At 31.0% G+C, this 18,955-nt stretch overlaps 1 protein-coding gene across 1 annotated transcript in view; it reads left to right on the top strand.

Annotated features, from left to right (window-relative positions):
* The first annotated feature begins 1,421 nt into the window (after window positions 1-1,421).
* LOC129220615 (importin-4-like) overlaps window positions 1,422-18,955 on the top strand; it is a 53,855-nt gene continuing 36,321 nt past the window's right edge. Inside the window, exons 1-6 of the mRNA XM_054855045.1 lie at window positions 1,422-1,433; window positions 1,861-1,970; window positions 12,534-12,642; window positions 16,897-17,044; window positions 18,106-18,222; window positions 18,301-18,417. Of these exons, the coding sequence (XP_054711020.1) occupies window positions 1,422-1,433; window positions 1,861-1,970; window positions 12,534-12,642; window positions 16,897-17,044; window positions 18,106-18,222; window positions 18,301-18,417 (613 nt within the window). The remainder of the gene's footprint in view (window positions 1,434-1,860; window positions 1,971-12,533; window positions 12,643-16,896; window positions 17,045-18,105; window positions 18,223-18,300; window positions 18,418-18,955) is intronic.

Here is an 18,955-nt window from a genome sequence, read left to right as displayed (position 1 = left end):
ATTGGAAAGTGTACCTTGTTTAAAAAATATATTTCTTCTTCACTGAAGCGGGTTTTTTATAGCTAATTTCACCACCTGCTATCTTATAAAAATAATTCTTTTTCAAATGAAGACTGTCGGAGGGAATGGTGCCAGTTCATTATCATTAGTCGCCCATACCCTTTCCCCACCTTTCCTTCTTTTCTGATTTGCTGGCGCTACCTTGGGTAGACTTTCCGATCAGAACTGATTTATGTTGCAAAAGTGAAAATCTTATGTCCCAAGCGATTTTATTGCTGCAATAAAATTGTTTATGATCGGAAAAAAAACTAATGGTGGGGAGCTGCGAACGTTTTTACCCCTAACATTATTCAACATCGTCTAAAATTGCGTTTTTAGAACTTCAATTACGAAACATTGTTGAAAAGGGTTCCTAAACTCCATCCTTTCGATAATGCATTCAAAAAGCGTATAAACGTTATGAAAGATGGAGTACAATTTCATTTTTAAAGCCTCAATTTCGAGGAGAGCCCAGATCGCCCCTTCTGTAATATTTTTGAAGGTCACCCAATATTGTGATTTTGGGACTATTAGTTTGAAATAATTGATGTAAGAGTCCCTGAACCCCTCCTTTCCCTGAACTTTACCAAAATGGCTTATCATTGCGTTTTTTAGACTTAAATTTTTAAAAATATCTGGGGAAGAGCACCCAAACCCCCCATTATTGGCCGTTTTTTTGGAATTACGATATCAAAACGCTTAAATATTACAATTTAAAGGCTTAAAACTCGAATCAAACATAGATTCCAAAACTGACATTGTTAAAATCTACAACATTTATACACATAATTTTTTCCTTAAGCACGTATGGGGGGGGAGGGGGCTGGGACCAAAAATATTTTCCGTCTTGAACACATCGCCAAACTTGCACCCATGAAATGAATAAAAAAGGAGCAGAATTTGTTTCAAACCACTTGAACATCAAACTTCATCAGAAACAGGCATATTAAAGCTCTGCCATCACAAGTTTTATCATTTTTAGCGAACCCCCGGAAAAACCTCTCACGAACCTTCAGGGGTTTGCAAACCACCGGTTTGGAACGGCTGCATTAGTGTGAAGACATAACCTTAATTTCCAGATTTCAGATAGTTTCTGACAAAAAGTTCTGATAGATTTTGGTTATCTGGGAATACATTGTTTTATGTAATGGTGACCTGAATTCTAACTTAATATCTCTTCATATAATTCTGCACAAAATTGAAATTTTGTAAAATTCTAATGTCCCAATTTTAAAAGATTCAGGGGATGTGGGTAGCTTAGTCGATAAGATATTGGGATCAGAATCACTTGGTTTTATATTTCAAACCAGATGTCCCCAAATACCTATTAAGTATGAGCTCGTTAAATCTGAAAGTCCTGTAGTCGGTTGCTAGTAGTGACTATGAGTGCAGAGGTACTGGAAACTTTTCCTTCGCTTCACAAATGTAAATGTGGTGACGATGCTGCAATCTGATAAAGCTTAAGTCAAGCCCCTCACCATTTAGGGGTCTTCACTTTCTAAGAAACCATTCTCTTCTGCCTTAAATTCTTACTACCAGAATGAAGCTTGTATATGCCAAGTGGCATTGATAACAACAGCAACAAAAGATGTCAGAACTACAAAAAAAAAGCAAAATATGTGTAATTTTAAGAAACCTAAATGTATTTAGGTTTAGTAGTATTAATTGAGGTGGCATATTTTTTTATTTATCTGCAGAGATTGGTAAACTGATGTTCTTTTAAATAGCTAGGATTAATGTCTTGTGTTATTTTATTGTTACATAATCATGTCAAATAAATTTTTACAAATTGATATTTTGATGTGTTGACATGTTTTCCAGATGCATCATCTAGAGCCTGCATTACAGCATCAAAACCCCCATCATAAGAAAGCAGCTTACCTTGCAATATCAGTCATTGCAGAAGGATGTTCTGAATTCATCAGATACAAGTACTGGATTTTTTTTTTTTTTTTTGCTTTTAAAAAGTTTCACTTTTTCTTTTCACATTCCTTTAAGTGCCTTCAAATTTTTTCCTCCCCCTCCCCCTTTTTTCCTTTTTTTAAAGATAAATTGCTAAATTGAATATTAACACTCAATAGAGTTTCAGAAATTCAAACTAATAGAGACTAAACCCTGTTATTAGCTGACATGCCAAAAGCTCTGCTTTGAGCAAAGTTTCTTCGTTTTTTCAGTTTAAACTCTGCTGCTCGCCTCAAGTTTACTAAACTTGGTTTTCAAACACAGCATCACTAAACTTTCCTGAACTTGATGTGCGCATGTGCTCTGTCAGGGTTCCCTTGGATCTTTGAAAATTCTTTAAAGTGCTTTATTTCAGTGACCCTTTACAAAGGGCCCTTTAAAGTACTTAATTTTGAACAAAAATTCTTAACTATTTTTACAAGGTGGTTTATATTTTATTTATTAGAAAAGTCTTTAAAAATGAACTTTTTTCTCAATCATTTCTTCATCTGTTATTTCAAAACCCGTTGATTTCTTTTACTGGAATTTGAAATTGCAACAAATTACTAATAATTATTTGTTAATGTTTTAATTGATTTTTTTCTTTTAAAAATTAATATCAAGTATGTTTAAAGACCTTACCTAGCGGCCAGTTTCTGCTTCCTTATGTTTTCTTTTGCAAAAACTGAAACTCCGCAAAGAAGTTTGTTTGCTTCTCATTTCTTGCCAATATTCATCAAACAAACATTTTCAAGCAATCATATAAACACCAATCTTTTCTAATGGGATTTTAACAGACCCATGTATTACCTCTCTTTCCGATCCCTTCCCTTGTTTAATATTTTAAAATACTAATTTGAAGTTTTGAAATTTTAATTAATATACCTACTACAAGATCTATTAAAAGAACTTTCAGTATTTTCCAGTCTTTTTCTATTCCTTACATATTTTGTTATTTTAACATTATGATGACATGTGTGAATATACGAAATCAAAGTTCGTTATGCTCAAAGTTTTATTTAGTTCTATAAATGTTTTATTACTTAAATTCTAATAATTATTTTTATGATATTTTTTAAATGATTACACTAGGGAACAGCAATTTTGTTGACTTAAATCTGTGACTTGTTTTCAACTAACTTTAAGCCTCTGAATCTAAAAATAATCGCAGTTTTTGTCTATCACGTCAACTTTTCAAACTACAGGATACCCTCAAAAGTCATACAAATTATGCATATAAGGTAAAATAAAGTAAAAACTTACCAAATGCACTATTTACAATGGAAAATCTTGTACATACAAAGGCTATAATAGTTACTGCAAGTAAAATTATGTATTTATACATATTAAGGTAAAAATGTTCGCTCAAAGCTTTTTCACGAGTGTTTCGTGTGTGGGACATTCTCGCTTGATGTCCAGCAGCAGTCAGCCATCATATATGCATCTAATCAACCTTGATATCGTGTCTCCATGACCTTAAAATCTTGGTGGAATCTTCGGGAAGTTTGCAAGATTCCTATGTCAAAAATGCAATTTGATGCTCATGTGGGAACCAAGCAATTGGAAGCTCTCCAGAAGTTGTTGGAAAATTTCTGCATAATTCTGGGCTCGTATATTTCCAGGAAAATCTTTCACAATGTTTTTGAATGCCAACCAAGCATTCTTTTGATTTTCTAACATTGTTAAGATGAAAGTTTTTATCTTTAGAAAGCTGCCGAATCTGTTCACCATCAAAAACAACGGCCAATATCTTTTCAAATACAGGCTGGGAAATGCCGAAATGAGATACTTAGAAGAACAATAGTACTTCCTAGGATCCATGCAGGCGTAGATTTGCGTACCCGCAGTGCGGGGTGCCTGCGTCCTTAAAGGACCCAACGGTCCAAGAAATTGAACAGAAAAATGAAAAAAGAAGTAGCACTAAGATTTATTAATGTTATAAATATACACTGCTGGCCTCCTGGGGGGGGGGGGGTACAAATTTTGTTGCAGTGGGACCCAAAGTTAATGGATCCGGGTCTCGATCCTCGCTTTATTCCGCGGAGAGTAGTCACATTCTCATATGTTATAGAGAAAAAACTTGACGTAGTCGAAGAAAACTAAATACAGTTTTGAAATCAGCACGCCAAATTAACTACAAAACAGCTCAAAAACCAAACTCAACATAAATTATTTTACAAATTGTTCTCCAGTGTTATCAAAATATAAATGCAAATCTAAATATGATTTTTAAACCCAATATTGAACTGCTCATCATTTGTTTCAGGACTTCAGTCCTACATATAGCTTAAAATTTTCATTTTTGACTCTGTCCTAATGTTTTCATTTCATTTTATTAAAATTAATATTTTTTGTATTTATCATTTATTACTGGAATCTCCAGGAACCAGGTATAAAGTCTGATAATACATAAACTATGAAAATTTTATAATTTGCTAAGAAGATGAAGGAATCACCATAGTTGAAGAAAAAAAAGGGGCTTTATTTTGTTTTCCATTTTAGAGTGGGAACCCTGCTTCGTATCGCAAATTTGTTTCCTGTTTTTCAGATTTCAATGTTCATGCATCTGTTGATTCTTTTAATGTTGTTGACCTTTTGAAGCTGTTTTAATGTATTATTTTAGGCAAACTTCTTTTTTATCCTAATAATTAATGATGTTTTTTTCTCGTATATTTAATATTTATATTTATCTCTGAAATTTCGCAAGTTAATTTAAGACTGGAAACCAGTTTAGGAGGTCAAATTTTTAGTGTTTTTCGTGAATTTTATTAACAGGTAAGAAAAAAAATCAGATTTTATTTAAAATTAGATGGTATTTTATCCATCTTTTAAAGTACACCTTGGTATTTTATTCAAGTTTTCCACCAGAAATAAAGAAGTATAAAACTGCTGTGCATAGGTGATTGTGCTATCAGAGCTTATTGCTGCCGTTTGCTTCCTACTGTGTCAAATATGTGTCGGTTCATTCCTTAAGGGGTGCTCTTTCGCAGGCCGGTCTGCCTTACTTGGTGTTAGTACGGAGATGCTTACCCCCCTCAGATCAAATATTTGCAGGGATATTGAATCTCCAAAAGTGTTGTTTCAAAGCTCATCCTCCAGAAAGATAAGATTCTTTTTGGTCAGAGTCTTTGATACATGTATAGTTTTTTAGAAGTAAATGCAAGTTACTGAAACTAAAGAGTATTTGTTTTAAATTTCCTATAATATTTCGATGTAGGTAATTTATTATACTATTTCATAGGGTGTTTTTTTTTAATTACTACTTAATTTTTTTTAAAGCATCCTTTTTTAATATATTTTTACAGCTTTAATCATTTTAAATACTGTATTTTATAAAAACATCCAATGGTTTTCAAGTAGGGCAAAGAGAGGAAACCACTATCATTGGTAATGTAATGCAGGAAAATTTTGTGAACTTAATTGGATTTTTTTTTTTTTTTTTTTTTTCAGTTCCTGTCTCCTAGGTGAAAAAGGGCTAAAAAACTTTTTTTTTTAATTTCTTCCATTTTCAGGGTTTGTATGCCTTTGAAAAACCTTGAAAAGTGCTTGAAAAAAAAGTTCATTTTCAAGTGCTTGAAAACCTTGAAAAAATTTCTTAGTGGATAAATTCTTTCAAAAATCATCAGATTGGTCTTAAAACGTTTGCAAAAGTATTTAACTAATGCAATTTTCTGAACATGTGTTTTATTTGCAACATCTTGAAAAATCGCTTCCGTGTTTGGGATTTCAATTCTTTTGCATCTTGTAAATATTTTGAAGTTTTTTACAATCGGAAGCTATTTTAAGATATGGTACCTCAGATTAGTTTTTTTTTTTTTTTTTTTTTGTTTAATTTCCATATTTAAAAAAGGAATTATTTTGGAAACCATGACAACATTGAACTTCCCGAATTTCGCGGAAAATTGCTCTTGTTTTTGAAATTTCAATCTTTTGCATTCTCCAAATGTTTAAATATTTTGGCTAATTGAATATTATTTTCCCATATGCTACCTCAGATTAGCAGATTTTATGCTTAATTTTAGTAAAAAATTAAAATTCATTTTATGTAAAACATACCAAGATTGAACTTACTCAGACTTCGCAGAAAATTCCTTCTGTTTGAAATTCCAATATTTTTGCATCTTGCAAATATTTAAATATTTTGACTAATCAGATGTTATTTCATATATGCTGCCTTAGACTAGCATATTTTATGTTCAATTTTAGTTTAAAAAAAAATTATTTTATGGGAAACATGGCAACATTGAACTTAATTTGAAAATTTGCTTCCCGTGTTTGAGGTTTCAACTGTTTTACATCTTGTAAATATTTTTATATTTTTTGGCAATTAGAAATTATTTTGACACATGCAACATCAGATTAGCTTGTTTTATAGTATTTTAATAACTAAAAAATTATTTTTGTTTTCTTTAATTACATTTATTCTGATTTAATTTTGCAATTTTGATTTTAATTATCATTAGCTAATTTTTGGTTATTACATAATTTTTGAAAAAAAAAAAAAAATCAAGAATTGAGCTTAACATTTTAACTTAAAGTTTGTATTTTAAAAGTTGAATTATGTAATTTTATCAAGTTGAATTTATAAGTGCATCATTTTCTTTATGACTTCTAAAATAATTAAGGTATGTTAGAGGGGTGATTCTGTTTTGGTTACTACTGGAAATTCAATAGTGTTCGTTATGCTTTTACCTCCCTCCCTCGAAATTTTCCCTCTTTACCTCAAATGTTCAAAATTACTACTTTTTTTTGGTTGTGAGCACTTGGAACAGCTTACCAGAAGAAGCTGTAATCAGCAAAGGAATAGATATCTTAAAGATCATCATTGATCTTCATTGGGGTCGAATAAATTGACTAGGACCAGCCTAGCTAGGCCCAGTGCCTGTTGCTGCTTATCAACAGGCACTGGGTCTGGTATTTATATGCACAATATTTTGACTTAATAAATTATTTTAACATAAGAAATGAATTGTATGTATTTCAAAAGTTATTATTGTACATATGTAGTGATGTAAATATTTTTTGGGTATTTACCCGGGTATTTACCCAAGGCCTGGGTAAATACCCAAAAACTGGGTATTTAATAAAAAAAAAGCAAAAAAGCGAATGATAATTTTTTTTTAAATCTAAATATGAAATAATTGGTAAAACTGATATATACATATGTATTACACAGTTTATAATATTTTTTATTGGAAGACTTGATGAAATCATGAAAGAAACATATCGTGAACCAAAGAACCTTTCTTTTCAATGTCATAATTGGAGAAGTATAAGCAATTCATTATGAACTTCAGGATTTCAAAATCACAATCTAGGTTAGTCATATCCAAAATGAAAAAAAAAGGAAGCATGAGGGATGTTTGGAAGAATAAACTGAGAAGTTATTAAGAAACTTGTTATTGTGTTATTTATTTTATTGATATTTAAGTGATATCATGGAAAATATAGAAACAGTTTTCACATTAATAAACAAAAAAAAGCAAAATTTTCTTTTCTGTTGCCTTGCTTATTTGCATTTGCTCTCTTGTAGGGTGGGAAGGTAAATATTTTTTTGGGTATTTATCCGAAGGCAGGGTAACTCCCCTAGTAATTGCGCATTTTGCAAAAAAATTTTAGGTAGTATTAAAAGGTGACTATTATCTTTTTTAAACATAAACCCTAAAATAAAAGATTAAAAATTTTAAATGTTTATGTTTATTATGTGTGTGTGTGTGTATATATGTGTGTGTGATACAGAATACACCTGAACAATTGAACTAAGTTTGGAGGAAATTTCTGCATAAGATATAGGTAAATAAATTGTAAAAATAAATTGAGCGACATTTCGTTACATTTTGATGTCATGCAGGGACATATTACTGGGTTATAAAAGACTAGGACCTTAAAAAATTGATGTTTGCTTTTTTTTGTAACCAGTTAAGCTTTTTTCTTTTTGTAGAATGACTTTTTAGCCTACTTTCCCAGTAAAAGTCAGAAAAAGAAGAAAAAAGCATGAAAGAAGGCTTAATGCATCTTAAAAATATCGTGAAAAACAAAAAAAAGTCAAAAATAAATAAAATAATTAAATAAATATTGAAAAATTAAAAATTGGAAAGTAGGGTATTGAGATGGGGAAAAATGTCTGTCTGTCGGTCTGTCTGTCTGTCCCCCCCCTAATAACTTTTGAATGAATAGTCCGATTCGAACAAACTTTTTTTTGTTCGAAAGATCTCGGCGAGGACACCTCATTCCCATATTTCACTTTTTGATTTGAACTATTTTTTGTTCAATTTTGAACAGTTCAAAAAAACTTAACATTAGCGCCTATGGGGAAATTCAAAGCAATTCCGAACTGTGAGGCGAATTTGCTTCAAACAAACTTTGTAGGAAAAAGCTTTTGATAAAAAACTTGTATATAAGATATCTTTTTGATTTGAACAATTTTCCGTTCAATTTTGAACAGTTCAAATCCCTTAACACTAGCGCCTACGGGGAAACTGCAAGTCAATGTAGATTCCGTACTTGAAGGCGGATTTACTTCAAACAAACTTTGTTGGAAATAGCTCTTGACGACCTACTCCCGACTCCGACTCCGAGAATTTAGGGGGACCTGACACCGACTCTGACTCCTGTTCCCAACAATTAATCGGACTCCGACTCCCCGACTTCGACTCTGACTTCGTAGCTTTGGCAAACATTTATACACGGAGGACAAATGACTGACTCCGATTCTTGGATATTCGACTCCGACTCTTTTATCCCAAAATGAGATTGACTCCGACTCCGACTCCGCTGCTGTGGTTTTAACTGTGAAATAATTATTGTTGATATGATTTGTTTTTAGTTTCACGCTAAAGTTTTAATTTAGGTATTTAGTTTTCGGTGAATAAACTCAAAAAATATGCGCAGACGATTTTTTTTTTTTTTTTTTGACAATGAAAATTATTTCTTTAAGTTGACATTTTATTTTTTTTTTTTTTATTTTGGTAAGTGCATTAATTCGTTTAAAAAATTATTTTCAGCAACAGGGGAAAAAGAAACGATTTTTTTTTTATATGATGTATTTATTTTAATGAACTTATTATTATTTTTTCGTTTTGAAAGCTGTTAAAAAATTTTTTTAATGGAAAGAAGTGTATTAGCTGCTTTGTTTAAAAGGTGCTGCTATTTTATTTGTTCATTTTTTTGAAGAAAAGTAAGGAATATTTTATTCCTAGAAATCAGTTTAAAATATTTAAAAAAATATGTTTGAAAAAATTTGCGATTTAGCTATTTTTGAGAATATTGATCAGGTACTAGAAAGTAGTATGGGTATACGGGAAAGTAGGCTCGTCTAGTTCTAGACGGAACTTCTTGTTATATCTGAAATTTGGCTATCAACATTGATTAGGCATATCCAACACATTTAATGTGAATATCATATTAGATTGCTAAGCTGTTTCACATAATAATTCTTTAAATATGTGATCAAAATACAATTTTTGGGCAAAAATTTATTGTTTTGTATATGGTTGGTTTTATATATACATAATGGAATACATACAGAAAAGTATTTTAGATGAATATAAATTTTTGAAATAAATACCTGGGTATTTACCCGGGTATATACCCTGGGTATTTACCCCTAAAAATAAATACTCGGGTATTTTACATCACTATACGTATGTATATTTAAGTAATAGGGCTCTTAGTTTTAAAAATTACTCGCCCCCTCCCCCCAATTAGCTCTTTGAAACCTACAGGCAATTTTTTATGAAATTGCAAACACACCTGAATATTATCGCTTCGTTGAATTTAAATTCTAAAATGTAAGTCAACTTCTTGTGAAACTTTTCAATTAGGAAATATGGCTCTATGAATCTGATATTGCACATTTATTGGCTGTTACAAGTTATTCAGTAAAAGCAGACTGACGTTTACATTCAGAATATTTATCGCTTATGCAGCTTTTGCACATTTTGAGGTGTCAAGACTGGACTGGGGACTTTCATAAAATGTTTTCTTTCTTTACTAATTTTTAAATTTACTTGAAGACAGTTGACATGCCTTATTGCCTAAACAATTAATTCATACAAACAAATAATTGATTTATACTTTGAATACGCATAAATACTTTGCAAACCACTAATATTTTTGAACTTAATAGTGCTACCCAACTGCCCTTATGTGTGTATAAACCACTATATATTTTTTTCTTTTTAAATATTAGCTTGCAGATTCTATAAAATATACTTCTTTGAATGTGGAGATTGCAAAATTAAACCTCAAAGGACCTGCTCCTCTTTATGACTGAGCTTTTCAGACATTTGCAAAGAAACTTTTGACACAGTAGATCTTTTATCAAAGTGTCTCTTGATGTAAAAAGGGCAATTTTGTTTTCCTTTACTTTTCATACTATTGCCTATGATTGAAATGTTTGCATTAAATGAAATCTGCTTACAAAATTTTTTGTACTAATTTATAATATTGCCTTGAAACAGGGTGGCGACAGATCAGGGAAAAGTCAGGGAACTTTATCACTCAGGGAAAAATCAGGGAAGTATCAGGGAATTTTGAAAAAAATAACAAAAATTCAGGGAAAATTGATCAAATGAAGAAAAAACATTTTTTTTCCTTGCAAAATGAAGTACTTTGATTCCCTACGATTTTTTCGCCAATAATTTGTTTTAAAAAAGTAAAATTAATGAGGAGCGATTATACAGTGCTGCATATATGTGCATCTTTTTTCCTCAAGGTCAAAGTATTCAATCTTAGGATGAGCTTCCTAAGATTGCATCTGTGTCTGTAAAATTGTTTATTTTACCTTGCTTGAATTTTCCTTCCAAGCATTCCAAGCTATAAAATAAACATCCCTACAGGCAAAGAGGAGGCTGTCATTAATGACTTTGCTCCCTTGCCTTTACTCATTGTCTTGAAGTAATTAGCGTACTGTTATCACGATTTCAAGAAAAAGTCTTTGTTTTTTTAATTATTGATGAAAAAATCTCAAAAGTTATCACTTGGCATTTTTAATTTAGTTGCTAAAATTGAATTTTGACTGAAAATCTTTTTTTTTTTTTTTTTTTTTTTTTTTTTTTTTTTTTGCCATGGTATTATTTGCTGTCACTTCAGATTACACAAAGGGTTTTTTTTTTTTTCAGACTTTAAAACTCTTTTATTTTAAAACCATATACAGTTTTAAATTAATAATTGTTTTTGAATTTCAATGTTGTTAGTTACTAAAAAGTAATCTAAGGGTTTTTTTTTTTTTTAACAACTAATGAAATCACTTGAAATTGTTGTGTACGTAAGTAAATATTTTTATTATTTATAATAGTTAAAATGCTGTATTCATTCATTAAAACCTAAATTCTTGATTAGAGAATAGCTCAATATGACTGGTTGTTGAAAGATTGCAATTTGTTTTACATAAGTATGTATATTCTGCCGTGTGTAAGTAAAGGGCAGTTACTGCACAATTTTATTCATTTATTTATTTATTTATTTATTTGCATTCTTGTCATCTATTGTTCGTTATCTTTATTGTACATACTCGCTTATTTTTTTACGCTGAAAAGGAGGCGCAAAAAAAACTGTCTAATTCCAACATTTTAATATTGTTAGTATTGAATCCACCACACATTTCTTCAAATATCTCGAAACTAATTTCTGCAGATATTGCCGTTTACCTGCACACGACAGTATTATTAACGTAAGTAAAACCATTGCTTCTATACTTTAACTATCACTTGTTATTCTTGCAGCAACAGTTATACTGCTTGAAAATTCAGCTCAAGATTATTTCCATTTAAATGTTTTAGTTTATCATGATTAGATATGTCTTTAAGGGTGGTTTTAATAATTTCTTAGATTTCTTATGTTAACTGGTTCCCGGAAGTAAAGTATTTGTTTTAGATTTCCTACAATATTTCTCTGTCGATAATCTACTACATTATTTTTACAAAAAAAAAAAAGGGAGTATCTTTTCAAAATATATTTTTAATTAACAACTTAAACCATTCTAAACACTGCATTTTATTTGATATGCAATGCTTTTCAGGTAGGGCAAAGAAAAAGGAAACCATTATCATTGATATCGTAAATCAGGGAAATTTGGTGAACTTAATCAGGGAAAGTCAGGGAACTTTTTTCCCCAGTTCCTGTTGCCACCTTGTGAAATTTTTTTTTTTTTTTTGCCTTGAAAAGTGCTTGAATTTTTTTCCTCCCTGAAAGGTATGAACCCTGATTTTGTTGATAAAATATACTCCGCCTCCCACTTTTTTTTTCTTTTCTTTTTGCAGAAAAGTGTTATTTCAAAGTATTCCCTTCCCTGTGGTTCTTTTTTTCTTGAGTCGTCACCATAATGCGGCATAATAATATGTGTTTGCATCATTAAAAACCCTCAAAACGTATATTTCTTACATATATATAAGCAGTGTGTGCAGAAATTTTAAAAGTTAAAATTCTTGAAAATGAATATATTATAATGGGTAAGAATACTGGATTTAAAAAAAAGGCATACTTAAATAATTCAAATGTGTATCCATTAAAAATAATTAAAAAAGTTTTATTGAGTGAATTCATTCTTTCAGATATCTGCAAAATTTTGTTCAAATAATATGTCGAGGTATAAAAGATCAAGATGCTATTGTTCGCAATGCAGCACTCTATGCGGTTGGACAGTATGCTGAATATTTACAGGTAAAATATTTCCAATTTATTTAAATATGACTGAGTTGGGATTTTTTGCATTGCATAGTTCCTACAGTACAATATTCAAACACTTGAGTATTTTTGTTCCCACAAACCTCAGTCTCACATAAATTACAATTTTTATTTAATGTTAAAACACTGTGTAGAATGTTAACAGAAATTTTTTGTTGTAATATAATGTTATCTAATATTCATTAATGTCAACTAAAAAAAAGTATCCACTTTGAAAGTTCTTTGCATTTTATCTAATTGGCTATTGCAGAAATTGATTGAGTTCTAATTTTTACGTGTGCTTTTAATAAACAGGTATAAATATGCATATATGTAAAGTAACACCTAGTACAACAATACTTGATACACTTATGATGCACATAAAGGGATATATCCTCATATCGAAAATTCAATATAATTGTACAGTCAAATCTCGACTTCCGCAAAAAATGCGTTCCAAGACTCCTCTTGCAAGTCAAAATTTCGTGTTGTAGAACAACGTACGTATGTTTAGAATTTTTTTACAAGCATACCCAATTATTTCAGACATGTGTGAAAACTCCTCATGTTTCAGACCGTTTCTCAACTATATATTACCGTACCTTTTATAAAGAACGGACTTTCTACTGTATTTTAGAAAAAGCGTTACTATTAAACATAAATTACTGTTATGAAGCTCAAAATCAATGACCAATGAGATACATGAATTAAAACAGTAGGGTACTTACATTAAGTACATTACTGCATTATAATAGCACTGAACAGTAGATATCGTAAACTTAATTACAATTTTAAAATGATGAAAACGATGGTTTATGCAGTATGGGAACATCCCTATTTCTGGCCTGTTTAAGCCACAATGAAAGAGCAGCTTCCATTTTCGTGATGTTTGTACAGTACAACCCCGATATCTCAAATCTCTCAGGACGGGGGAAAATTTCGAGATATCAAGTTTTCGAGTTATTAAGGTTTTAAAAAAACACACACACATACACTATATACATTTATATATGTTCTATGGGACCACTTCGAATTACAATCAATGAAGTAGTCTTCAATATTTCACTAGATTTGAAATTTTCTAATTCTCGAAAGTGCACAGGATGAGATTTTGAAATGAACAACAATTTCAACTTGTTTTTTTCACCTAAAAATTCAAAAAATTCTAATTTTATCTTTAACTAGTAACCTCACATTCAAAAAGTTCTCAGCAGCCATTTTTTAGGAGTTAAAAAAGCTGAATGATGAAAATGAGGAACGCATTTTCCGTTTTCGCTTGAAAACTGACGGACGAAAAATCAAACCCCTTTCCTCAAAGTGGACAACATGTTTGAGAGAGTTGCACAAAGATTCTTAACTCTGGGGAAAACACTGCACCCCCTTCATGCCAACACTTCCCTATTATCTTGCTCCAATCCCGTATTCACAAAATTTACAAGAAAAGGGATGAAAAATGTTAAGAATTGTCTCTGGAACTGGTTTTACTACAAAAATTGCCAAAGCAAAAGGACAATTAAAACTTGCTTCTGTGCAAAAATTTCGACATATCAAAGGTTTCGAAAAATAAATTTCGAGATAACTATGGAAAATACCTAGGGGTTTTTATAGAAAATGCTCTGGAAAATTTTTGTTTCGAGACATCAAGTTTAACTGTATTTTGCTGAGACGCTACTCTGCGAGCTTCAGTATTGAAACTAACTTCTGAACTTCTATGGATTTCCTTTTCTTGGAAGTTTAATTGTTTGTATCGAAGATTAACTCATACCTAATTGTTGTGCTACCTTCGAAGCACTTTATAATTGTTCAAGCATATCGAGAATCTTTAACTTTTCTTGCATTGTCATAAACTTTCTCTTTTTCTTTCCAATTTCGCTAACTTTAGATGAAAGAGCTCGTTTGGAAACCATTCTATTTTATGTACGTTTGTATGTAGAATGAAAAAAAAAACGTTAAGAATCGCAGCGATTATTTGTATAAACTAAAGCGCTGTTTAGACTAATTAAGTGTGTGAACTTCTGCTTTCAGTGATGCTCATGATTCGTACACTCCTTCAAAGCTCTATCCAATACTCCTTCATTTAGGAAATTTTTTTTGAAGGACCCTTCAAACTCCTTCATTTTGGTTTTAACTCCTTCAAAACTCCTTTTTTTTAGTTCACACAAGACCAAATAATCTTCCTCTAATCCTGGCAAGGGCGATTTTAATGTAGTAATTTCGTGCATTTATTTTTTTCAGAAAGATGTGGTTTACAAATTGATCATAGTTAAATCATAAAATTTGAAGGTGAAAATTTTATTAGAAGACTAAGACGTTTCATAAACGAAATAAAACATGTTGGTGATTGGTTTTTTTCCTTTTTTTTTTTTTTTTTTTCAAATTTTATGATTACTGTTTTTCCCTCCTCCACACTCTCAGCAGCAAAAGTGAGGTTGTCTAATTATTTTTTAAATATTTAAAAATATAAGTGGATGTACTATATCAAGTGATTGTGTTAAAAAAACTATTGTTTAGTAAATCAAAGTTATGATATTGTAAAATAAAAAGGGTCATCCACAAGTGATGTCATGCCTTGAGGAGGAGACGGGCTCATGAAATTGTGACAAGGGGAAGAAAGAGGGTGACAAAAACCAACTTCATGCAGTTATTGTAACAATGTTTGTAAAAAATTTGACATGTGACAAGAGGAAAAGTTAGCTGAATTTTGATAAAGGGGAAGGGGTCAAATTTGTTGCAAAAAAGTGTGACATCATTTGATGACAGCCCCTTAGTACTCCTCCAATATCTCATTTTACTCCTTCAAAACTCCTCTAAAACTCTTTCATTTTCTTTCTGAATTTGAGTACGAACCCTGGATGCTAAAGGGATATAAGTCCATACACGAAACCAATATTTAGTGCCAACAAAGCCCATTCTAACCCTTCGCCGCTCCTTTCCAAAAAAAAACTGTTGCAGGAGAGCAATTTGCGTCAGCAATAAAAAAAAAATCATTACTCATGAAAAACTCGCGTTATGTTATAGCCATATCGTGTTAGTCAGATTGCGTTGCAGTGGGATCTGACTGTAATGTGTTCTGTGATAAATGAGATCAAAGTACAGAAACAAACTCTATAATGCAGCTGTGAACTTCAGAAGGAATATCTTTCCATCATTGTGATTCTTGATTCCAGAAAACTGCTCCTGTCTTATTGAGCAACAATTCTAGAAAGCATTGTTATACGATTTACTTTGACCAGTCTTTGACTGAGAGATATTTGTTTGAGTTTTGGTGTATTACAATTGGTTTACTTTTCTTTTCTCTTTACTCATTTATCTCTGCAGTTAATCTCTATAAATGCACAGGCAATTGCAGACTTACCAGCTTGAAGTTGATTATCAGCTTAAAGTTAAGTAAATAAAACATTAATATTTATTTTTATCTGTTAAAAGTCGTGAAAGCAAAAAAATTTGCTTTAATTAGTTCTCGATATATGTCACGAATTCGCAATTAATTTTTTAAAAAAATATTTTTGTAATAAATTCTACTACATTCTCAATCTGTCAATTACTTAGAGGAATAGAAAAATTCCTACTTGTAATAAATAAAACATTGCATAGCGCAATATTGATAGCAGATGAATTCAGCAAGTTGGTAATGAAAAATGAAATAAATTTTTCCATCAAATATCTATGCTAACTTCCTGTAGATGAGAGCCTATACATCGTCCACTATATTAGCCCCTTATTACAACCAATTTCCAGTAGTTTTTTCTTTTTTTGATTTAATATCTGCCTCTAAAAAAAGAGAAACTTAGCACCATTTACATTGGTCTGCTGCAATCGTATCGAGCCGTTGGATTGGCAGCGCCCTCGTGAAAAAATTACAAATATTGCCACTTCTAAATAGGAAAGATTTATCTCCCGCTTCTCCCTCCCTGGTTAAGACTAATCATTTTTACAAACTCCACCATATTTTTTACAGTGTAATAGCTACTGCGTCAAATGATTTCTATCAACATGGGCATAACACAAAAAATGTTATTAAGCAAAACATTATCAAAAAACTATTTACAATTTTATGATATAAATAGATAAGTATTAAGAATCCTCTTTGATTAGAATAACCCACAGTATATTTGCACAAGCTTTCTAGTGAAGGAACTAAGTACTAATTTCTTCAAAATTCATAAAATGTTGCTAGATGGCTCCACAGCCTAGGTGGTCCAAGGAACAATAATATTTATATAGTTCTTTTTTTATTTATTTTTTCTGTAGCCAGATATAAGTAAATATGCATCTGAGCTTCTTCCTGTACTTTTTGAACACTTGGATCGGGCATGTGTATCTTTAAAGGAAGGCAATAAAGACTCTCCGAGCTTACTGAAAACATTTTATGCTGTTGAAAGATTCTGTGAAAATTTAGGTATGTTTTCAATTTATTTTCTCTCTCATTTATTAATGAAAGCTTTCAATGACTTGAAAAAGACCTTCAACCTAATTCATGTTAAGCTTTTTATGATTCATTTAAGAGAAACTAACTGATTTTTTAAAAAAGCATATTATGTTACTTGCACGCTATTTTACCCATTTTGTTATGTCAGTTATGCATGGCCTGCAATGCGAATCCATGTGGTTCGTCATTGTGTTCAATGTTACAAAACCAAAAATTTATACCGAAACTTTCTAAAACTACTGATCATTCAGTATTATAAATGATTGTTGCAAGTTTCTACTCAAATAATTGTAAATTTTTTTTTTAAAAGGAGATGCAAAGTTAGTATCAATAAAATAAGCACGTAGTAATGATGACAGCAATTTTTGGTTAGTAATTGTCTTTCATTTGTTTTCCTATGCTATCTAGGAAAATTTTAAATAATGTAGTAAATTTTATATTTGAGACAGTGAGAAGGCAAAGGGATGTAAGTGGACATTTTCAAGTTTTGAGTAAAACACGTTTAAAGATTACATCCTAGGTAGGCTTTTATTGATTTTTTTTTTCTAAATCATGCTATACAGCAGCACCTACCAGGGCCACTAGTACTGTCTTTTACCCTAAGACAGAGGGAGGTTCCCCTACGTACTATTTGTACTGGTTATCTCCAAATTTTTAATTTTGCCCTTTATATCCCTTTGCTTCTCTGCCTTATTTGTTCTGACCCGCAAGATTTATCTTAATATGAGGTGCGGCCCGTGGGTAAAATCTGATTTTACACATTTAATTTTACCCAGGTTGGCAGGAATGATATTTATTAATAACTAATGTCTGTTTTTGAAAGGTGATTGCTAAAATGTTTCGGAAACATGCTAAATTTAATGTTCTATATTTACCCTTGAGCAGTAAAAAGTTGTAAAAAAAGGTTAAACTGCATTTATTGCTTACGTGCATTGCACTTTTACTATTTTGTACTGTCTGATATTGGTTTGTTACACTTCATATATTCATTATCTGAAGCTGCTAATAAATTTTTCCCTCCTATGGTTTAGAGGATATAGTACCATATTTGCCTACATTGATGTGTTGCTTGACAACCTTTCTTGGGATAGAAAACGAAAACTCTGTAACTGTCAAAGAATTAGCCGTTGAAGCAATAGGATCAGTTGGTATGTATGTTATCATCCTTATCGAACCACATTTTTCCATATTCAAAGTACTGATGCCATTTTTTTTTCTTCTTTCAGCTGCAGCTGCTAAAGAGCATTTTGTTCCTTATTTTCCTGCTGTGGTGGAAGTACTGAAAAAATTCATTTCTGAAACTCAGACAGATGTTACAAGACCCTTGCAGATACAGTCAATCGGTAAAAATGAATTACTACATAATTTAAACATTTTGTCTGTGGTCTCTGATTTTCCTGGTTGCCTGTGTGTTAATTTTTACTGGTTTTTAAATCATTTCTTTCAAGATAACATAATCTGCATTTAATTCCTTACAATTTCTTACTTAAATACTTGCCAACTCAACTGTTTTTTTCAGTAGTTTCCTGGATTCTGAACATTTTCCCTGTCTTTTGATTTTTATTAAAAATCTACTGGATTTTATAAACCTTTGGGAAATCTTTTATTTAGGGAATTTTGTGAAAAAAAAAAAAACCTGTAAAATTGTGTTTGTGAAGTTTATCCAAATATATGCTTTCCATAGTTTGAAAGCTTCCTAAAAAATTAAAACTTGAGTGCATCGAAATCTAATAAAAATTATTAATGCTTATTAAGTTAGATCAAAAATAAGTTTTAACTGTGTAGCAACATTCTTTTTCTCTCATGATTTTAATTTATGAATGTGAATATTTTCTTTTTTTAATCTACAAATTTGAGTCAGATAAAATGCCAGATTATTAA

Source organism: Uloborus diversus, chromosome 4, assembly GCF_026930045.1.
Source record: "Uloborus diversus isolate 005 chromosome 4, Udiv.v.3.1, whole genome shotgun sequence".
Classification (NCBI taxonomy): domain Eukaryota; kingdom Metazoa; phylum Arthropoda; class Arachnida; order Araneae; family Uloboridae; genus Uloborus; species Uloborus diversus.
This window is presented reverse-complemented; position numbering and strand designations above follow the sequence as displayed.